At 41.8% G+C, this 23,949-nt stretch overlaps 1 protein-coding gene across 3 annotated transcripts in view; it reads left to right on the top strand.

Annotated features, from left to right (window-relative positions):
- The first annotated feature begins 397 nt into the window (after positions 1 to 397).
- The window catches only part of CHRNA7 (cholinergic receptor nicotinic alpha 7 subunit), a 37,178-nt gene continuing 13,626 nt past the window's right edge, over positions 398 to 23,949 (top strand). Inside the window, exons 1-4 of one of the 3 annotated variants that reach the window (XM_032446739.2) lie at positions 398 to 662; positions 2,101 to 2,240; positions 20,442 to 20,486; positions 23,692 to 23,801. In XM_032446739.2, coding sequence (XP_032302630.1) covers positions 2,223 to 2,240; positions 20,442 to 20,486; positions 23,692 to 23,801 — 173 coding nt within the window. In that variant the 5' untranslated portion in view covers positions 398 to 662; positions 2,101 to 2,222. Of the gene's footprint in view, positions 663 to 814; positions 1,112 to 1,367; positions 1,788 to 2,100; positions 2,241 to 20,441; positions 20,487 to 23,691; positions 23,802 to 23,949 lie in introns of those variants that run through there. The other 2 variants (NM_001323081.1, XM_032446738.2) reach the window with 2 other exon arrangements.

Below are 23,949 nucleotides of genomic sequence, written 5' to 3' on the forward strand. Positions count from 1 at the left end.
GCCAATGCACACGTGTGATGGGCTGCTCAGGTTCTCATTCTGTGACTCCATAAGCTGGGTCAGTGCTGGACACAAAGCACATTACATGAACTTCAAAGTCTAGGGATGTACATGGGCTAACTGCCCGCTGGATGACTGGAAGAACAAGCATTTTGTTACCTCTTGGAGAGGGGAGGCTCTTCAGTGGCATCCTCCCTTGAACGCAGCTGCCCTGATCTTCGTTTAATGCAGCAGCCATAGATCAGGGATTCGGGGATTTGGACTGAACGCCTACGCACAGTGGAACAAATGTCAGCTGCAAACGGGAACCTGATGATCATCAAAATGCACTGAATTTTCTGGGCCTGCTTTCCAGCTGTGCAGGGTGCACCTACACCAGGCAGGAACTCTGGCATCATTTCTCTCAGTCCCACGCTTGTCAAGTGCTAAACACAGCACTCCTCAGCACTGGTTGTTGCACACCTGACCCCACAGTCCCGCACCTCTGCTGAGGACTAAGCAGCCACACGTGCTTCAGAAGAGTACATCACTTTGCCCACCTCCTTCCTCTCCCAGACCTCAGCAATGCCAAATTCCCCCCTGGAGCCCCGCACCGCTTCCTTGCCGCTGTTTCACTCAGCCCGGACAGGGGAGAAAGACCGAGTCCCCGGGCTGAGGATGGGGTAAGCAGGACGGGCGGCCCTGGGGATCCGGCTGCCCGCTGTCCCCCGCCCCACCGCGGTGCCGCCGCCGTTCCCGCTGCGGGCGGCGCGGGCGGACGGAGCTCGGGGGCAGCCCGGGGCGGGGCGAGGCGGGCAGCCGGGGCTGCGGGCGGGCTTCCACGGGGAGGGGGCTCCCGCTCCGGTCTCTATAACGCCGGAGCTCGCCGCTCCGCTCCGCCCGCGGTAACCTCCCGCTAAAGGCTCCGCAACCGCTCCGACCGGCGCCGAGCACGGCAGGGCAGCCGTACCCCGGCAGCGGGCGGCACCAGGCTCTGCCGGAGCCGGCACCGCAGGGAGAGCCCCGCGCGGGTGCAGGAGGGGTCCGCGGCGGCGACGGAGGCTGCCGGCTCCCGGAATGGGCCTCCGGGCGCTGATGCTGTGGCTGCTGGCGGCGGCGGGGCTCGTGCGCGGTGAGTGGGGCCGCGGGCACGGCCGGGCAGGGGAGCGGGAGCGGCGGCTGGAGGCACCTCGCTGCTCTGCGGCCCCGAGCTGCCGGGAGCGGACGGGGGAGAGGGACGGAGCGGGGAGATGGCGAGACAAAGTCCCCCAGGGCACTGCTGCTGCTTTACTGGGGGAAGTTCGGGACCGAAAACGAGAGGAAACTGTCTGGAGTGGGGACGGGAGCAAGCACGTCAGAGGACCTGTTCCTCCCTGACCCAGATTTCCTTTCCTCCCGAAACTGCCTCTGTGCCCGGTCTGCTCTGCTCCATCCGTGCAGAGCTCCTTCTCCCTCCATAGAAAATGGCAGAATAAAGATCCTCCCTGCATTCGATAGGACAGAAATCCCTGAATATTATCACGTACATTAATGTAGCACCTATCATCCCTGCCAGGGATCCAGTACCCACGCTTTGCTGATAGCTGACTGCGCCGAGAACAAAGCGGAGAGTACTCGCTCCGAAGAGTTCTCAGTCCGAAGGGTCGGGGTGCGTGGCTCAGCCCCAGCCAGAAGCCATTTTTCTTCCGTTGTCTTGTTGATGCTCCCTGCCGTACCTGTGCTCTGCCCTCCTGGTTATGGTTGTGGCAGGGCAGGTGCCGAAATGCAGCGTGCTGCCTCCTCATTGCTCCTCACTGCTGGACCAAAGGGTGCGTGTGTTGACAAAGGGCCACTGGCATTTCGAGTTTACAGTTACTGGACAGCCAAGAAAGGAAATCCCCCTTGGGATGAAAAGCGTGGCAAGACATTTGGCAAAACATTTTGCCATTGCAGCTGATGAGCTACGTGAATTCTGGTGGTGTTTTTCAAAGAGCGCAGCATGTAGAGTAATAACAGCTACATAATATCAGATAGAATGAAAAGAACATACATCTGAGCCTTACTTTCCATGAAAAGAACATACATCTGAGCCTTACTTTCCAATGCAGAATCCTAATGATTTCTCTATTCTTGTGCCCAAAGAGTCCCTGCAAGGAGAGTTCCAAAGGAAGCTGTACAAGGAGCTGCTGAAGAACTACAACCCTCTGGAACGACCAGTTGCGAATGACTCCCAGCCACTCACTGTCTATTTCACTCTCAGCCTCATGCAGATCATGGATGTGGTGAGTCTGTAACCTTACAGGAAACATTCTGTTTAAGAAAATGGGATTTTTCCCTTCCCAGAATGGAGATGTGGTGGGAAAGGAGGTCTGCAAGACCTTGGGAAGCACACATAATAGAAGACAGAATGCCAAACTCTGACTGCCTTTAAAATAATAATAATTTAAAAAAAAAAAAAAAAGTAAATTTAAATGTAACAGTAAAGCTTTCCTCCTTCCTCGAGCTCTTGCCAATTTTCCCCTACACTCTGACCAGTATTAAATACATAAATGAAGCTCAAACTTGATTATACTTTGCCTTTTGAATCCTTAACTGTACTTAGATCCAACATGTTCAGCCCATGCGGGAATTAGCGACAGCAAAGGCAGTGACTGATGGTGGGCAATGAAGAGCTGCTTATCTGGGAACGGGAGAGCAATGAGGAGGAAGAGGATGTTCAGTCCAACATCTAAATTATATTGTTTCTATTCTTCTTTAGACAAGATTTTAAAACTGTATATACTTAGTTTTTATCTGCTTTGCTTACAGTCACAGTTAGTTGGTAAGTGATGGATGTTCCTGTGCAGTGCCTGCCAGGCAGGATCTTTTGGTTTCCATTATGAGTAATTTAAGCTTCACTCTGTCACAGCTGTACAGAAATCAAACTCCATGTGTAAGCATGTTTACAGTATTTAATTGTACTGAATTCAACTAGCTCTGGCCACTAGTAAAGAAGATAATTACTTTAAACTAATAGTTTCCCTCCAGATGCCATCTTCTTTCTGTTAGATGCTTAAAGTCCAAGGCACCACACAATTCAGGAAAAAGATGGGATTATTCATGACAAATAGCTTGCATTCAGTTCCCCCACAGGCTGCTGGTTGCCAAAATCCAGGCGTTCACTGCAGATGCAGTGGTAGGTGAATCTAGACACCAAGAGTCACAACAGACAAATAAGCAAGAAAATTAGGAAAACCACAAAGCCAATAAATGATACTGTGTTAACCAGCAACATATTCATTTCTTGATGAATCTTCTAACTGAATGCCTTTGGGTTGTGCATAGTAAAAGCAAACACTGGGATGTGAAGGGCAGTGGGTGTTGTGAGGCCTGGCAGAAATCAGCAGGTGAGGGAAAATGAAGGGAGAGGGAAGAAGGGCAGCACAAGACAGACAGTGCTTCAGAGGCCTAAATGCCTGAAAGTCACTGTTTGGGGTCCTACTGCAGCTGCTCCTGCTGGCTCACACCTCTACGGGGTCTTGCCATGTATGGCAGGGAGCGTGGGGTCAGGGCAGAAGTAACCTTGAGACCCCCCAGGCCCTATATGACCTATCTGTATGATTTTAGCTCCAGCCCAGCCCGATGCAGCAGGAGGCCCTGTAGAAGCCTTTGCAGGAGCTCCTGCTGGATGGAGTCCCCAGTTGTGGCAGTGCTTTCCTATCTGCCTGGTTTTAATTAGATTTTCATCTTTGGCATTACTAGGCTAGAATGTCCAGAAAAGCTTATTCACTTTGAAGGCCCATTCAAACTCAGCACATAAACAAAAAATATATTTTAATGTACTTCTGCAGAAATCAGACCGCACGTGGTGCTTCAACTGGATCTTACACCAGGATTCAATAAAACCCCATTCCATCTACAAACACACAGCTTAGCACTGCCTTCTCCTGCAGCTCCCTCTGGGGAGTGGCCTCCAGCTGCTGGAGGACCTTCTGCTTTGGTTTAGGACTGTGAGGTCTGCTTCAAAGCCCTTCTGTACAACTGTGTGTTCAGGAAACATTTCTCCAGTACTTGGTTTGCTTTGATAGTCAAGAAAAAAATCTTGGATGCTTTGGGGCTTCTGTTGTTTTCTGTTGTTGCTGTTTGCACTACTAGATACATAGGTTACTCTGAAAGTAATACCCCCTATTTATTCCCAGGGAAACTACAAGCAGTATAAAGAGCGCGATAATACTGTTTGATAGAGCAAATTCTCAGCTACAAAACATTTGTGTTCAACACAGGCACCACCACTAGCTATGCATCTTCACCAGCCATGAACAAGAGCCTGCATGCCACGCTTGTAAAAATCTGCACCAGCATCGGTGTCTCACTGTCACTGTCACCACTGCTGCAATGCACCACCCACTGCCCCACTGCGCTCACATCCACTGTTTGCTCTCCATAAATGTTCAGCAATTGTAGATGAATGTCAGTGGGTGCCATTTTTTCCACATGAGGGAATTAAATTCCAGCCCTTTGCTTCATCCACACTTCCATGTCAGACACCATTCTGCCAGACCGCCCCTCTGCTGCCATCTGCAACATGCAATGCAATATTGGTGGGAAGGTTCACCCTCTGCTGCCGTACCACCAACATCCAACTCTGACACTGTGGGTCAACATAATAAAATAGGAGCCATTACTTTTGGAGCAGTTCTGATGTCATTCTATATAGACCTGTTAAACATCTTTTAGAATACTGGCTACCCTGGGAAATGTTTGTTGTATGGACAAATCCTCCTGCTGCTGACACAGGTTACAGAAGCCCTCTTTAAATCACTGATGAAAGAGTCCTGAATGGGATTAGCTGAACACCCTCGAGACTTCTTCCAAGCATAAATAGAATCTCTACCATAAAGGTTTCCCTTGCAATTCTGCATCTGTTAAAGAGTGAGGCTTTCTCTTCCCCATGCTCCTCACGCAGGTATAGTTGCGTCCTTGTACCATATGAGGGGATGGCTTTTGGACAGATGAATGGCCAAAGGCCAGCAGATGGTCAGCTTCAGGGTTAAACTCTTCTGGAATTGTCCAATTTAATAATAAACAAGTAGAACTGAAGAGCAAATATCCACAGATCACTGGCCAATCTGGGTACACTCCATGACTGGCAGTCATGGCTAATGTGATTCAGAAGGAATTTTTGATCCTCCGTGCCTTCCAAAAAAAATTCCCTTCATTATCAGTAAGAAGCTGCTGTTTTCATCCTGGCAGTTTAGTTACAGCTCATTCTGCCTGCTATAAATCTGACTGCATTTATTTCTCTGAGATCAGGGATTGACAGGCAAAGAAAGAAACCAACCATGAAGTAAATTAAGCTCCACACTATAAAACAAATGAGTTTTCTTCATTGTCAACAAAAAGCAAACACTGGTGGGAATGACAGCTATTTGCAATAACAATTACTGGTGTAACAAGCTTGAAATAAAACATGTCACATCACCCTGTCTTGCCATTTATATATTCACTTTAATGGCCTCTCAGGTGATACAAGGTGAACTGAGAGTGAGACCCATCTAGAGCAGCGCTGTAACACCCCCTGCAGAGCAGGCTGAATCCCAGCTGCTCATGTCTTTACTTCAAGTCTCTGCCATTCTGCTCTAACTTAGCTGATAGCAAAGGGGTAACAGTACGTGGAAACCTTCCCCAGTACAGAGGTTTCCTACCTTACACTTTTAGTTTAACCATTTTCTTCCACGAATGAGCAGGTATTTCTACCCTATGCTTGCAGATCTTTTTATTGGTATTGAACATTTATATGCACATGGGTATCAGGCCTACATAGTGTATGTGTAAATTGCTCCCAACTTACTCTAGCCCAGTAGAAAATCAAGCTAATAAACTGTCTGTTGTGAATGCAAACAAACATAGTAAATTATGTAAAGTATTGCTAACTGGAGGGGGTGGGGAGTGGGAACAGTGCATGTGAAAAATGCAGTTTTGGGACACATTAATTAAGAGAGCTAGGAAAGTGGGGAGTGCTTAGAAGGGAGGTGGGACCACATGCATGGTAGGCCTGAGGGACAGCAAAGGAGTCTGGGAGAAGGTTGGAATTTAGGTGCAAGAGAGCAGAGGGATGAAGTAGAAAGACGAATAATGGAAGCTTCTGTGTCAAGTCAAGGGAGAGAGCCCAGGTGTCTTTCTGTTCACTTTATTCCTATATGGCTAAATAGAAAAATTGGTGCTCTTAAACCTTTGCAAATAACCTTACAATTAATTTGTTCTGAACTGAAAACTAAATGGAGACAGCCAACTGGCAACAAGTGCTCTTTAAGGACACTTGAGATATTACAATATTACAAGTGGTCTCTTTGGTTTTCGTAATTATTTGCTTCAATTTTCTTGAAATAAGAAATGCTAAGCAGTTTGATAAAATAAAAAATAACCTACTTCCTGCATGATTTGCTGAAATCTTGGTTCAGAACTCGGTGCAGGAAAGCAGTCTAGCCCAAACCCCTGTTCCAAATATGTCTAAATAGATCACACTACTCAGAAGTGTGTCCAGTTTAGTACTGAACACTCCCAAGGACAGACTCCACAACCTCCCTGGGCAACCTGTTCCAGTATCATTGCTGTTGTCAAGATAAGAACTTTTCCCTAACATCTGATCAGAACTTCCCAACTTCCGTCTTGGGAACAATACTAAAAACTTTCTGGAAGAGTAAAGCACTCTTCATTCTTCAGCAAAATCAGGCACATAACATAAAGATACTTCTAGTGATGTATATCAGATTACATGACTACGTGCTGCAAGGTATGTGGTTTGACTTTAGTAAATCCTTTTGAAATAACGTTCTTAGGAAAAAAAATATATATATATACCTGGAGGGTCAGATCATGATAAACCCATATTGCAGAATGGATTAGAAAATGGCAGATTAATTGTCAGTGGTTCACTGTCCGAGTGGTAGGATTTAGGTACATGGTGTGATTCCCCAGGAACCCATCTTATCCTTAATTATTTTCATTAATTACCTAGAAGATGAAGAAGGAATATTTCTATTTAATTAGCAGATGACGTACATTTGGTAGGGGCTTGGAGAACATTGAGGACAACAGCAGAATTAAACATTGTCTTGTGAAAATAAAGGGACTGGCTTGATTTGATTTGATGCCTGTTTCCCTACTCCTTTGGCTTAGTGTTAATGCTGATGTGACTGAACAGCGAGCTGGATCGTTAACTAGATAATTAAAGCTTTCACTACACAACAGTTTTCACTTATTTTCCAGTTTGTCCTTCTAAAATTTCTAGTTAGGAGAAAGCAAAGTACTGAATAGTTGTTTGTACCTAGTGAGCAATGCCAGAATCTCAGGAGATATCCTCTTCCTTTAGGCTGCTCTATTCACTTGTGCAGACCAAAGAAAAAAGGAAAACATGAAAACTTTTTATGTTTATCTGAACTCAGTTAAAGTTTGCTCATCCTACATTGCCCTGGTTACTTGTATGACTTAGATTTATATATTCAAGGGCTTTTGTCCTTGTTTCATTTTACAGAGTCAAAGCATACAGTTGACTTCAATGACTTTACATCCAGCACTTAGGAGAGCCTCTGCATTAAGAATCTGCAGGCTCAGTAGTTGCAATCAAACACCCTGGACCCGCCGGGCAAGACAGTAATGAGAAGTATTTTGAAGTTTTAAAGAGAAAATTATGCTGACATTCAGAGAAGCAGAACAGGTTCTGTGAAGAAACAGACTATAAAACAAACAGCTCAAAAAAAGGAAAAAAAGAAAAAAGGAAGAAAAAGAAATTTAAATCTGGAAAGGCAAATAAAACAACAGATCAACAGGCTCATTGAGAAATTGTGCTAGGGAAGTTTCTAAGCTGTTTATCAAACCTCAGCAGCCTCTTTGTAAACAATGGTTGTGGCAGAAGCTCAACAAATCTGCATTATTCTTTTAATTTCAGCATTCATTCGGGTACATTAGAAGAAGTGTCTCCCAGCATTATTTTCCTCTCACTTGGCAGCTTGGTTTTTATTCCCTCCATGCTGAAAGGAGAAAATATTTTCACTTTCATCTTGCGGCCATTTCCCATTCTCCTGTGATCACTCCCTTTGAATTCAGAAAACCAGAATGGTGCTGGAATATGATTTTCAGTATTTTTCATTAGATTAATACCTTCTAGAACTGCTGAATGATAACAGAAAACAAAACTTTCTGCTTCCACGCAGAATACAAAGAACAGATCTTCTCAAGTAACAGCCTAAACTATTCTGATTATTAATGTACTTAAATCAGCAGATAACACTTCTCCAACCCTGCTGTGGTGATATACGCAGGACTGGAGACAAGTACTGGTGTGGGTTTAGCATTTTTACCTGCTAGTCCTAGTGGATTATGGCTCTTGAACAATCAAGTATGTGTTATTCTCTTTCATTTTGGTCTGCACAGATACAGTGACTTCTTTTCTCTCAGAAAAGCACACACTATAAAAAGTTTTCAGTAATTTGCAAATCAAATAGTGCTGATAACAGTAGAACAAAGCATTGCCAACGGAAAGCAAGCAAACATTTTTCTATCTATGAACAGTATATTAACATAGATACATTTAAATGTGAATTACTTCAAATTTAGATGATACAGATTTGAATCTTTACTTTCTCCAGAACCCCTCACCATGTTCGCCTGAATAGACTGTGGAGCTATTCAACAGCCACAACTGTTCCCGAGCTAAAGATAACTTAAAAGAAATGGAAATGGGAAGGGGAAAAATGGGAATTAGATATCACAACGGGTTGGCAGTGGGCAGCGTGTAAGCGCAGGCACTTGTGTAGGAAAATAAACCTTTTAAATTCATTTGGAGTTTCAAATACCTGAATATTTATTTTTAATGTGTTAACTAATTTATGTTGAATTTTTAATTTATTCAACATGACAATTGATTATTTTCCAAGAATAACTAGAAGAAGCCTAAATTCAGCTAAATTCAGATTTAACTTTCATTTATGTTTTTATGCATATGGCTGTTCACTGGAACCAGAGTCTGATTCATAAAAAGAAAGGGCTGTTAACACCAGCTTCAACAACAGCTATCCTGGGATGTGCTAAGAGCATAAGAATAAAGTATTTTATTGGCAGCAACAAAAGAATATGAAACCTATCGAGTTCATTCCTCCAAAATCCTCTAGTGGAGATGTGAAGCCATGTTCATAATGGCCTATAAACACATCTCTGTGTCATATGTATGACTCTTGATAACCATATGCAAAGTCAGTGGTTCCATACACGTCTAGTTATACAGCACTGCCACTTGGGACTTGTTTTGGCAAGTTCTTTGTGTTCAGCTGTGAGCATTAAGATATTTCTGTGGTTGGCAGTCCCACAGCAAGTCCCTTGCTAGCTAGACAGTTGTGTCAGTTAAGTATTCAAGAGGACAGAAGCAGGATTTTTGCACATTACCAGCAAAAGTACTAAATGCAAGGATGAAGACAATAAAAATAATGAGCACTGCTGAGTTTGACCAAACTGCTCACTGAGCTCAAGAATCCAGGTAAGTATTTTTATGGATTTTGGCATGCTCGCTCCATCTCTGACCGCATCAGGCAGAAATGCTCTTTTCACAGGAGAGAATTTGCTCTTTTGTGTTGCTGAAAACAGCAGCCTGAAGGACTGTGTAGGTGTTCTGACATTTTGGTCACGGTGCTTATTGCATTTGGAAAGAAAGAGACACGCCGTTCATTTTCATCGGCGTATTCTTCTCAGCCAACCTCACAGTTTCTCAGTATCTTATTTAGTGGTATGAATTCTCAGGGAGACTTGAAAATAAAGATCCTGTAAAGGACTGTTTCTGCATGTCTGCATTTCTCCCTTCTTTGCCTAACTACTCTCCTTTTTCATTTTGAACCTGCTGGTAAAGTTCAAGTAACCCTGATAAGGAAGAGGACATGAAGATAGGAACTAAGATAGGAACTAAGGACATGATAGATAGGAACTAAGTTCCTACAGACTTCCTGAAAGCACACAGTGGGGTAGAGGACAAAGAGAAATGACTATTTTTTAGTTGCCACAGAGATGTGTCAGTATTCTGAATTGAACAGAGACCCTGAGACATCCAGACGCATCTAGAATAATGGTTTATGATACTATTACAGGAACTTTTTTAGCTACTTCTTGCATAATTTGCCTACACTTTGAAAGATGGAAACAAATAAGAATAAAATGTAGTTGAGTCCCTTTTATGTGATGCTATCCAGGCATTAGTGTCACATCAAGACCGTTACAACCTGACCTTTCAACTTCTATATTTTACAGCTAACCTCTAGGCAAATAAAACTTCAAAGGCTCCCATTCCCTCATTTGAACTGGGAAGGAGGGCTGTGGGAGCTCTTTTATTTCCTCTAAGCCAAGAGAGTGCTCTGCACTTTCCAGAAACCAGCATGAGTTATGAGCTAGAGTGCCTATTTTTGTCAGACCGGCAATGATAACACCTAGAGCCAATATTTAAGGCTAATTCAGGGTTTAGTCTTCTCAATTGGAGTCTGTCAGTGAATACAATTGAATCAAGATGTATTTGTAAATAAAGTGACATGGTGCAGTTATTACTTTGCATGCTTGCAACAAATGTAACAGGGTTTGTAGCAAATTTAATATATGTAACAATTAAACTGGGGGGAACCCACAGTGAATCATAGGAATTCTTAAGTTGGAACAAATTCATCTTCCCTCTCTTGCTCTTCAAAAGATTAGGCTTTTTTTCCACGTACAATGTTCTGAAGCTGTCTGTACTCTGCTCATTCAATTAGCCCGATCCCTGCTTGTCTTTGCACCGATGAATGTGTTCAAATCTAAATACAACCTCTTATTAATAATGATGTACTGAAAAACAAAAATGACTGCTATTACAATTACATCCTCATGGTAACAGAAATGATACATCATGAGGCTGTTAACATAATCTCCACTCCCTTTCTGTGAAATCTACATAGAAAGAAATTCAGGCTCTTGTCAGGACAAAACCTTATCACTGGCAATGGCAAGCATGACTGTCAAAACTTTTCTGAGATTATAAATGTAATGGAAACTAATTCCCACTCTGTATCCTTCAAGACTGTGGAAAGTGCTTGGGACAGCAGGTTGTGTTGGGAATATGCCAAAGAACTGTCATGCATTCTGCCCGGCCGGAGATTTAGGGCACTTCAATAAACTGTTCTCACTGCGTAAGAAAGAAGGAGATCAGGAGGGGATCTCTCTATAGCAAAACTCTGTCCATTTCTCTTATAATGTGAGGTATTTAAGATAATCATGGAGTGGTCATTTATTGCAGTTCACAGTCCTAAGTCAGCCTTCTTAAAAACTGAATAGGGATAGTGGCAGCAACCTGTGCCAGAATGGGTTATCCTCAGCAAAAACCTCCACTTTCTCCAGTGAGGAGCAATTCTACACAGACTTCTGACCTACCATTCATAACAAAATTATGTCTGCTCCTGGCTTTGGCTACTCAAGATGGTTATCACTCACAGATGAAGTCTCAGAGGTTCCCAAGGCACCGTTTTATACGACTTTAGACATCAATCTCTGAGACTAGTTTGTATCTGTTGTTAGATATAAACTGATAGTACGGACTGAGGTATTTTATCCAGGGTCATAGACAAGCTCGCTTTATTTTCCAACCTGCCTCTATCACTGTTTCTGTTAACATGAGAAGCTGGACTACTTCTACATTTCCTAAATTCTGAAGGTGATCCTGTTTTTCAAAGCAAAATTGAACTCACTTTGTTTTTAAGTCCCACTTAATCATTTTCTTCGTTCTTTTAGTAAATGTTCTAACAGCTGTGCTAACCTACCTGATATTAAGTGTTCCGAAGTGAGACAGAAAGTGATTATTGCCATTCTGGCTTGCTAAGTCTTAATTTTCACTACTTATGGCAAGCAGAGCAGCTCCTGGAAGCTTTCTATGCTTGAGTTGTTCTGGTAGCAGCTGTGAGATATGCTAACAAAAATGTTCAGGTGTAGAGTCAGCTTTGGATAGTCAAAGGTCCACTGCTACTGCTAGATAGCTGTCATGGCTGACAGGCTCCCTGTTCACTAAGGAGTCCTACAGGTGGGTAGTAGTGTTCTGCTGCTTCATTGAATCATTACCTGTGTTGATGAAATATGTTACTGATGGCTGAACTTTGTATTTTCCTGACTTCGTTTTACCTTTAGTTCATGCCCTTGAGTCATACTGAATTTGATATCCTGCAGCAAAATACTCTGTGACAAAATTGCCTCTTTTTAGCCCTCACATGATGAAATCTTGTATGACAGAATTATTTGCTCTAGTCAGTGCTGTATTTGCTCAAGATGAACGGAAAACTGATCAGCTTTTCAGTTTCCAAGAAAGTACTCTCTTCTTTCTTTTCCCAACACAAGAAGCTTTTCCTTTCTAAAGGGTAAAGAAAGCCTCACCAGCAGCTACACAGGTAGTGAAAAGAGTAGAGGACATTTGTTCCATCAGATAGACTGTGGAACAGCCCAGTGAACAGCATGACAGCTCACCTTGGGGCAGCAGGTACTATCTCTTGTATATACAAGGGTATATACAAGGGTAAAAAATAAAGCATTTCTGTGTGCAGGTACAACAATTTGTGTTTCTGCAAACAGATCACTTTAATTCTAAGAACAAAAGTGGATTGCCTTTAAAGCCAGATATACCATTCATTCTATGTAATCAGAATGATAGGTGTTACAAATACTTATCAGCTCTCTATTTCACAGAAGTATGAAGTACAATTCGTGTGACACCCATCACAATCCTATTAAACTAGAAGTTACTATGAGAATTTTTCAAATTTCCCTTTAATAAACTGCTCATATTTCATTTTGCCTTAAAATTTTAATATATACATATATATATTAATTAAAAAGGCTAAAATAAATTAAAGATCAAGAAGCAACAAAGTAAGGAAGACATTTCCAGGTTGGATCTCAGAGATTTAACTGCGAAATTCATATTAATGCTGTAGGAGATATTCAGTGAAGCTCTGAGCACCACTGCAATACCACACCCCTAAAGGTGTGAAAGAGCCCAAGGTTCTGAGTTGGAAGGTGTGAAAGTCACAGCAACAAGTACCATCCTGGCAGTGAAGGTGCCGCAGGGCTGAATTTGGCTTTGATGTCCTAAATATCCTCAGCTAATATCATTAGCGGCATAGAGTGGCTGAGTATAAAATAACGAACAGCAATTTCAGGAGGCATTCAGTGCAAACGGAATCAAATGAAGAGTTGATACAAAGGGAGCTGGCCTGAAGAAAGCACACGCCCAAGGCACACAGCCATACACAGCTGGTACACCATGCTGACTAGGCTGAGCACTAAGACACATCATTGTCTTACTCCATTGTTACTATTTGTAAGAGCTGCTATCCTTGTTCAGGGGTGCTCCATCCCAGCAGTAGGCTGCATCATTACAACACTGAGTCACTTGCTGTCAGAGCTCAGTTTTCATATGAAAATCTCGCTGATATGACAAAACTTCAAACACTACATATAAATGTGTGTTTAACTTAGAGGTGGTTTTGAGAAAAATACTGCAAAACAGTAAAAATTTATCTCTAATTCTGACTATTTTATTATTTTGCAATTCTTGCACCTATTTTCAAGGAATCAGAAACATTCTGTGGCCCGTTTCTGCTCTTGAGTTACATGCACTGTCATGGAATATTATTTATGCATTGATAATGCCCTTTATGCTGCATTTTTTGCATAACTGGAAGTATGTGCTGTAAGCTGAGCCAAACACATTTTTCAGTGATAGAGGCAGATCCCTGACTACTAGAGAAAGGAGGACTAATGCAGTGCTCTTTTATGGTGAAAGAGAAATCAAGTGGGAAAGAGGGATCATGAATTCAAATCTCTTTCATCTGAAAAATCCTGTATCCTACCTTTTCCTTTATAATGTCTAAAAACCTGTTTCACATTGCCAACTCTCCATTTGGGTATTTATTCCTATACAAAAAACAACAAACCAAGACAAACCAACAATAAACACCCAAACAATCCTTACAAAGATTATCAGAGGGCTGGAGCACCTCCCCTATGGAGGTGCAAAGGTGATGTCCTCAGGAGTAACAAACACGCCTCCAATATGAGGCAGCCTTTTCTATATTCTTCAAGATCAAGTCTTTCTATGGATGCCCACAATCAGTCCTTGGCAGGCAGCAGCAGTTTTCATTTCAGTGAAGAATACTGGGGCGGCTTTTCTGATAAAAACTGATCATTTTTATCCTTGTCCTTGAGAAGGCAAAATTCAATTCTACAGGTGTTTCTAAGAAGCCTTGAGCCTCCTTTGACTTCAATACAACTGTTTAGCACTGGTGTATGAAGACGGGAGAATTGTAGTCATCCCTCTTCTAAATTGATGTAGTGTTACAAATGAGGTGAGCTCAGTGTGGTGCTTTCAGAGGGGATCCTGGCGGGTGAAGCTGGACATGTGCCACTCTGACCTCCTGGAGGTTGGCAATGCAGGACAATGGTGTGCATCAGCATAATGTTCAAGGAATGGGGAAGTTCAGCCCCACCATTTCTCCCCGTAACGTTCTAAGGACCTCAGCTTCATCCTGACACTTGGGCTGCATAAAGTATGTCCATGGCTCCAAACACATCAGTATGTGAGCACCTTGCTGTCTTTATAGCTTTTATCTTTACATATAGTACAGAATTGAGGAAGCATGACTGTCCGTATTTTTCAAACAGGAAGCTGAAGCACATCGATAAGCAGAGAAAGACTATTTCAGAGCAAGAAATTCCCAGTTACCAGGCGTTCCTCCAACTGTTTGATCTTCTCTTCCTTTCCAATTTACTTACTAGCTAGCTAGGCCCATTGCAAAGTTCTACACTGCGGCTACTTTAGCAGCTCGCTAGGGATCCCATCTAGGATCTAGTATATTGCTGGGAGAACACCGCTTATACAACAGATTATATCTTTAGTTCCTGACAGCTTCCAAGAATCTTAGCTCAACTTGACAGCAGCTTGATCTGACAGCATCAGAGAAGCACTGAAAGAAGCCAGAAACTAACAGGAGATTTGAGTATCTTTTGCCAACTGGCCATTTTATGAGTGCTTAACTCACCTGCCAGACCCTATTCTCAGTAGAATTCAGGCCTTTTCAGTTCAGACAGATCTCAGGGCATGGCCCTAAAGAGGAAGAAGGAGAAAACCCCACGCTGCAGTTAAACAAAAATTCCTTCTCTAATTAAACATACCATGATCTTAAATGAGGTGGGATAAAACTTCATTAGGTGCTAGTAATTTGATAGCAGATGCTGAGAATGTTTAATGAGCAAGTGTGAGACAGTGAGATAAGAGGTAATGAACTAATTAACCTTTTGGTTTTGGTAGGATAACATTCAAGCAAACAAAAGTGAAAATCTATATAGGAAGTGCCTTACCAGTCTCTCAGTGACTGCCAGCCAGTTCTTAATTTCAGATTACAGTTATTAACTTCACTCTCATGATGAAATAGCAGTTAGGAACCTACCATTTATGCTAATAAAGAGATGTCTTTTATTAAGGTTAAGAGTAAGTGAGGTCAGTTCAAAGAGGCGCTCAAGAAGGCTAGAAGTGAGCTGTGTCACACCTCTGAAGCTTTATAACACTGGCCCTTAAAATGCTCAACAGCCTTCTGGTCAGAGGATTCTCGTTTTTAGATGTCAGATGTGCTACAATTTCAAAGTGATTCTGAAAACTGAAGCCCCCTACCATGTTGAATTCATCATTAATGGCTCTAGGAATTAAAAAACTTATGAAATTCTTATCGGGTAAAATTTTTCTCAAAACAGAAATCAAGACGTTATGAACCTGAATTTGGTTTCCAACAAAGCAAGTTGTTTCTATTTCCTACACAGCTGTATGGAATTATTGACCAAAACATTGAGAACACTGACACAATCTGAAGATTTAACGTGAATCTTTTTGGGAGAAAGAAAAGAGATTAATGGGAAATCTTTTATCTAAAAGGAACATCAGGAAATTTGACTGTACTCATTCACTCAGTAGTAGAAAATCTTTAGCACTAACTTATAGGGGAGAAAATACTGAACTTTCTCAGGGTTTTGCAAAAAGGGAACAAAGGAGGTTTAAGCATTGCCTGGAATGGATGGAAGATCGGGGAGACAAGACTTTACATAGACAGTCTGATAGTGGTTATAAACAAGGTGCCTACAAAGGAGCATTTTAATCAATGGGCAGCAGTGTTGCTTCATCCCATGCCCAGAAATGCAGTATCTGCCTTGGCTCCGAGAAACTGAAATGCTCAGTGTGTCTGCAGGTCAGAACAGAAGGAGCTGAGTAGACTCCAATACATAAGTAGTGACAAGTAAAGAGTTTTCTGTGAGTTATTCATTCTCACAAAAGGAAGAAGAAAATTCATTTCAGTCATCTGGAAGCAGTTTGCAAACTCAGACTGAATGTCGTTCAAAGTTTTAATTTACAAAACTGACACAGTTAGCACTGATGGTTCTACTGTCCCTCAGTTCTCCAGCAGCCCTGTTGCCTGCAGCTCAAATACTCCTCTTGTGCTTTTGGTTTCTCCTCCTCATGCTTTTCTGTTTAGAAAAATTACTCAAAATCTGTGGGGGAGGAAATAGATTCAGCATTTTTCACTGCCTGTGTTATTACCACGCTACAAAGCAATTATACTTTTTTCATTGTCATTCAATAAATGTTTAATTTCTTCTCTTCAAGAGGGAAGGCAATGTGATGACAGCTCCCTGGTAGCACTGTATTTTTGTAGAGGTGACACAGTAGGTGTGGCTGCTCCCTGATGACGGATCTGAAAACTGCTGCAGTCATCAACCATCTTCACCCAGGAGCACAAGGCACAGCTGCACACTGCTGTGGCTCAACTCCCTGCTGATGGTAGCGACACAGCTGTCTTTTCCTAGGTCTTACATTTTGGTGATTTAGGTGGCATTCAACAAAGTAAAAACAAAGGAGGAATTGGATTTGAAGTGGAAAAGTTACTGCTAACAGATTTTAGTTAGGAATTCCTTTCATGCAAGTCTTCTGCGAAACACGTATTTCTCTCTGGCTGCTTGTCACTATCTAGATGCCAACATAACATCAGAGGCTTATTTTGCTTCATTTTTTCCTTGCTTTTTTTCTGTCATGGATGCTGCACATGCTGACATCCCTTTGAAAGTAATTTAATAATGTTCCTCACAAAGTTTATACTGCCTTTAGAAAGCATTGTGGAATTTCCATACATTTTCTTCTACATATTTTGCTGAACATTGGGTAAAAGTAAGATAATGTGAGAATCTGACTGCGTGTTCCCTAAGGTGATCAGTCTGATAGACTATTTAAAGTGAAAACACAGACAAAAATCAGATGGGAAATGAAAGAATGAAGACAGTGCTAAATCCTGCAAAAAAAGGAGTACAGACTGTTTTTGCTGCCTCTACCTTCAAAAAGGAACGAAAGACCATTCAGATCTTTTTGATGCCAGTGACATCCCCTTCCTTAATCATGCTACCATTAAATAACGTGATAATCAGTCTAGTAGCAGTTGCCATCTGCCATCACAGATCATGACTACAGTTATAATTAAGTAGCACAGGGCAGCACCGCACTGACATCCCGCAGCACAGAAGAGCCTGACTTGCTTCTCATGAGCTGTTTTGCTTGTCCAGCACTACTGGACACCAAGCAACCTCAAATAGCTGCTAGGAGAACAAACACAGCAATCCAAATTGCATTGTACAGTTACTGCCTTCATTCTCTGATTAGTTTTCCCAGCACTTGAGAATACATTGTGAGGACCTTTCTCTCTGCCCCTTTATAGTAAGAAGTTTGTAGCATGAGCTGCCTTGTTTTGGCATTCTGCTTTTTTTTTTTTTTTTTCTTCTAAAGTAAACATTTACAAAGTACTGCGAAGTGATGAAAATGGGTGACATTCTAAAGAGCCTTTCAAGCCCGCCTGTCACTTTACGGGGAAGTCTTGCACAAGTGAGGAAATATGATGTTAATGCAGTTTGCTGTAAAGCTTTTAAAGCTGTCCAAAAAACTCCGCGAGACATGAGAAATCCTGCAGAATGTTCCTGCCCAGCCCTTCCCCAGCTTCCCTCCAGCTTGTAGGAAAGGACAAAGCCTTTCAGACAGAATCTTTCCTCTGGTGATAGGCGAGTCAATCCGATAACAACAACAGTTCTGGAAGCCATCTGTTCTGGGGAGAAAAAGAGCTCTAAACCAGCTCTCAGCATGCAGCAAAGTTCTTACAGCTGAGGAGAAGTGATAGGATTTAGTACAGTGATCCAAATGGGAGCTACTTTGATCATCTATATACTCTTTCAAGACCAAAATGTTTAAAATATCAGAAAGAAACACCAGGAAAGCAGCACAGTCCATCTTGTCTTCTGCACAAAAGTTATCTTTGAGTTCGTACTCCTGAGATACTCAGTTTCAGTGAGGTCTGAGAGCCAGCTGACTGTTCAGAATAACTCCTGGCTTTTTTGGATCAGTGTCCCAGATAACGTCTGTGGAGTCTGTGATTCTGTGAGTCCCCTGCAGGCAAACCTGGGAGGCTGTGCCATGTGTCCAGCTGCCTTGGCAGCACAGCAGGCAGCTGAATCACTCTGCCAGCAGCACAACTGGATTTAAGGTCTGCTGTTCCCTTCAGCTGCACTGGTTTAACTGCTCAGTGATTGCTCTCCAGCACTGTTCTGTGATGTGTGCTGGTTGATAGTAGAGCTCCTTTCTGTTATTCCGAAAATAGTTCATCTGACTACGCTGTAGACTCAGGGCTTCAAAATAAATCCCTATGGCATATCATTAGCTTAAGCATCAGCAGCTCTCCAGCTTTAATACAGTCTTTTCCTGCTACTCAAAAGGGAATTTTTAAAACATCACTTATCTAAGGCTAGAGCCATTCATGTGTGGAAAGAGATCTCACTGGGAGTAAAATGTGAGTCTAACTCAGGATTTAACAATGCAGAAATACATGCCATTTAGCTAATCGTCCCGAAACAAATTTCCCACAACATAATGGATTCTGAATTGCTCTGCACCTTAATGTAGCCAGTTAGACCTGTGCAGGGCAACAAACCTCCTGTGTCCTGCAGTGAAGGTACACAGCAGCGGTGCCATCAGTGGAGCTCAGATGTAACAGATGGGACATCATGTCAGAGGAATTGGCATATTTGTCTGGGACAGCACACAGAGCCTTGAGAAAACGCTATGGAACTTCAAACAATAAGTTAGCATTAGTGGTGTTAACAGACAGAATGGAGTCTGACATGGAAGCAAATGATGAAAGTGGTGGAACTGATTATGTGAAAGAACTGGCACCTGCTGACATTTACTGAACGTTTATGGAGACCAAGCAGTAGATGGAGCACAGTGAGGCAATGGGCGGTGTGTTTCTGCAAGGATGGCTGTGACAATGGGACACCTCCACCAGTACAGATTTCTATGAGCACAGCATGCAGGCTTTTGTTCATGGCTGGTAAAAATGCATAGCTAATAGTGGTTGCTATGTTGAAAAAGGAGGTTTGGAGCTGATTATGTGCTTTATGGGAGCTTTGTTGTGGTTACAACATATGCAGGTTACTGAGTGAGGCATCAAATTAATGCTTGTGTGGCTAACAAATAACAGATGCTACTACAAATCAGTAACTACTTTACCTAGCTGACATCTTCAGCAATGCCTTCAGCATGTTATTTCATGCATCATAATATATTCTTCATACTAAACGGTTAGAGCCCTGTTTCCCCAGGACGCCATTTAAATGGCACTTGATATAATATTCAGCACAATACCAAACTCTGATGGGAGGGTGACTGAGGGATGAGTAGTTGCTGGTACCTCTAGAGAAATGAGGTCATCAACATTTTTCTGTGTTTGGAAAATGAAGAATTAATCTTCTTAATTAACTGCAGCATTTAAAATGCCCGTTCTGTCCCTTGAGCTTGCATCAGATAGTTATAGGAGGCAAGGGGGAAGGCCATGTGAACATGGTATATTCCAGGTACAATAATAACACTCTGCCCTGCCTCCTTTCTTGTAAAGCTGTGGTACAGTACTTCCTTGCATCCTTACACTAAAATCGGTGGTGCTACAGCTGCCTATTAAGAAGCCACTGGATGTGGCCTCAACATACATCACTGAGCTTAGTCACTGTTTGGTGTCCAATGCAGTTTCTATGATCTGTGTATGTCTGGTGTGTGAGGCTGATTAGGGAGAGGGCTGCTCCTAAGCAAAGGTGGAACAAGCAACGTTTGCTATAATCTGTTTTGCCTTTTGAGATACATTATTAAAGAAGGAGCTCCAGGGAAGAACCTGGCAGAAGGATACCCTCCAGTAACAACTTGAATGGCAGCAGTAATACAAAGTACATTAAAAGTACCTGGGAAAACTTCCTATGCAGTGAGGTAGAAGCAGTAATTCACTTTAAGAGGTACCTTAGCACAACTATTTCATAACAGTAGTATATATTTGCTAGCATTATCCATATGATACTAAGCTGCTTTATTTTCTTCTCTTCAGGATGAAAAGAATCAAGTGTTAACAACCAACATCTGGCTACAAATGGTGAGTTCTGAGGAACAAAGCATGTTTATTCCTGCTTTCTTTGCATTTAATCTGGTGCAGGTATACATTTTTGGAAGCTTCCAAGCTTCTGTTCTGTGTCTCACTACACAGCGCACAAAGCTGAGGTGAACAGCAGTCTGCAGGGCTGGGATGTAGAGCCTGATGATGTTTCAGACATTTCTGAAAACGTTATAAGAAACTGAGTCACCACAGCTGAGTGTGTTACAAACTCACCTCAGCGGATTTAAGCCACTCTAGATTTAATCATCATAAGATACCCAGAGTTCCAGGAAGGTGAAAGTTCTTTATCACCCATTTGAGCAAAAATCACTTATTTGTGAAGAAGAACTATCCATGTATGAAATGCATTTGAGCTGTTGTGATCAGAACTCTGAAAATCACCTGGCAGTTCAGGAGGAAATGTATTCCAAAGAGATGGATTATTTCATGCTACCTGCTGCTGTTGTCCTAACTGAATGCCTCTGCTGTCCTGTTTGCTTTGCTTTCAATCTGTCTCCATAAGAAACTGCAGGAAGATCTTAATTAAAATGGACATGCTGTTCTAGTGTTGCTCAAAATACTGTTTTTTAAACATAAATTATCATCTTATTTTTACTGTGAGAATGAGGATTTTTAATGATATTGCTCCAAATTCCATTTCCCAGTTGTATGACAAACGTGTATTTGAACATACTTTCAATTTCCTCACATTCAGCTGTGAGCACTGTATTTATCTTTGTTTCCCAGGTTATTTTGCATACATATGGTGTTTGTTTTTCAAGCAGTAGCTTTGTTTTACCTTTTGTTGCTGTGTTTAGTTTCTGCAGTTGTCAGAGGCTTCTCAGACTTAACATACCTCAATTACTGCCACAGACAGCACAGCAGAGAACTTTGCCCCCTATTAACTCATGGCTGACATCACTGGGAAGGAATGGTGATCACTTTTTAATAAATGGAACAGTCAAGATCTCTGTAAAAGTATTTGAAATTCTTCTTTCTTTAAGATTAATTAGCGAGAGAGTTGCTCCTAAGCAAAGGAGCCTACACAGATTTATTCTGATGGGATCAGTTATAGTTTTGGAATTGGTTTAGCACTTCAGATTTAGAATTAACAAGGTGCCCCTTACCACACTAACTACTGGGCTCCTAACCACAATTTCTACCATAAATCTGTTTCTCATAAAGATGAGATAGAGTATGGTGGGTTTTTTTTTCCATACTGTAGAGGCCAGGATGAGAACTGGCATTTCATTCCCATCTTACAGAAACAGAACTGTATGGGCTAAGTAAAGCTTTACGGAAGAGTTTCATTTTTCAAGACAAGCACTCTGCTTCAGCAGAAACTTTACATCTTTCTCTTTCTTTAATCAATTCATTCAGTCTAAATGTATTATCTTTCCTTTGACTGTAACACTTTTATGGAGGATCTCTCCCGCTCAGTGGTGGGCCTAGGAAAGAAATGAAAGACTAGTTGGATGACCTAGAAAGAATAGTGCGGCTATTCCATTTGTTCACAAAGAAGAGTTGACTTGGAAGAGGCATTCGGCTTGTGCTATTTTAGAGGCTTATTTTACAGAAAGATTAAAACTGTCAAATATAATGTGTTTTTGGCTTTGAGTTGTAACAAAAACAGTTGCTGTAATTACTTAACCAGGAAAAAAAGTGACAATTCATACTCAAGAATCTATCAATTATTTTCCCTCTCTTCTATCTTACAGTGTCCTTATCCATTCTGAGACTTTTTTTCCCCCTAAGGAAATTCTCTTTTTAAAAAATGTGTGTTCACTGTATTTCTTTTGATTTATTCACCTTAGTACGCACTGTATGAGGAGCATGTTATGGTCACAATGAGCAGATTGTGTGATGTAGCCACTCATCATGACCTGCATAAACATAAGTTTGCTGTCACCCTCTGGACTACATTTACAGCATTCCAGCTACAGTAATTGCTAATAGTTATAATCAGAAATTAATGGATACATTGGCATTAGTGTAACACAGATCAGATTGCAATCAACCTGGGTGGGAGGCCAGTGAGCTGAGCCGCTCCTCCATGGCCCCACCACCTCAGCCAAGGCCCTACTAGTCAGAAAGGGATTTGTTCTGATAGCTACTGAAAAAGAGTAACCCAAAGCCAATGAGAACCCACAGATTTAAACAGAACAGCTCAAAACACACTTCAAATTGTTTATGTTACTGGACTTGGTAAAATAAATAAATGAAAGCATCATGAGGATCTTGATATTTCTAAATTCTAAGCAAGATGAAGTGGTAAAGTTTGGTATAAAATAATATATGTAAAAGTGGAGGTAAAAATGCTGAAAAAATAGATGAGAAGCCATTGATCAGCCCATAGAAGCTGTGTACAGATGAGCATAAACAAGACTCTTAGTTTATAATTAATGAAAAGAAAAAGTTAAGAGCAGAGATGCTCCAATTGAGGATCTCTGTAAAAAAACAACCATCTGGAGAGCAAAAGAAAGAAAAGCAATTCACAACGCTGGTCATCTGTACAGGTGACAAGGAGCTAAAAACTGTTACTAAAAAATGAGAAATACATAGAAGCACATGCCAAGAAACCCAGATCTAAACCCTGTTGGATTGACCACACCAGAATCAATGCCTACATTGATAGCCATACTACCACCAGGGCAGCAGCCTGCAGTGCAGGAAGTGCCAGTGGGAAGGAATCTTCTGCAGCAGCTGCTGGGTACTGCTAACTTCAGGCTACAGGAGCTGCTAGTATTAACTATTCAACCATTTCAATTGCTTTTCCCTATCAGCAGTCTGTTGGCTGCTCTACCACACATCTGTAATCAAGTTATTACAACCTAAGAATTTACAAACACAGAAAACAAAGTTGTCTCTGAAGAAAAACTGTAATTGCAGTTAAGTATGAATTATAAAACAAAACCTGTTGTGTCCCAGTTTGCTACCTGAGACAGCATGAACAATAAAATAGATGCATCTCAAATCTTCTTTTATAGGCTGTTACATATGCATTGCAGTGTGAATTGAAAAATGAGATTATCATGCTTTCGAGTGAGGTTTTGGTGGCCTATTCACCCTTCCCAAGTTTTTCGTTGTCTGAATCTAAATAATAACTTGAACAAGAAAACATGTATTGTTTCAGGCTATATTGTCTGGAGAGCTACAGTAAAGCAACAAATAAACTGATCTAACTTACTTTCAATCTATGTCTTAGTACTGGACAGATCATTACTTACAGTGGAATGTGTCCGAATACCCTGGAGTGAAGAATGTCCGTTTTCCTGATGGACTGATTTGGAAGCCAGATATTCTTCTCTATAACAGGTGGAAATACTTTTATTTTTCTGTGGGGAAGGAGAGAAGATAAGACAAATTATGCAGCCATCTAAGCAAAATGACTAGGTTCTGAGCATTCGGAACACTAGAAAATAACCACTCTCTTGTTTACACAATGGGAGGTCATATTTGCAAG

The sequence above is a fragment of the Coturnix japonica genome, chromosome 14, assembly GCF_054131305.1.
Source record: "Coturnix japonica strain WE chromosome 14, WE-NBRP24, whole genome shotgun sequence".
In the NCBI taxonomy this organism is placed as follows: Eukaryota; Metazoa; Chordata; class Aves; order Galliformes; family Phasianidae; genus Coturnix; species Coturnix japonica.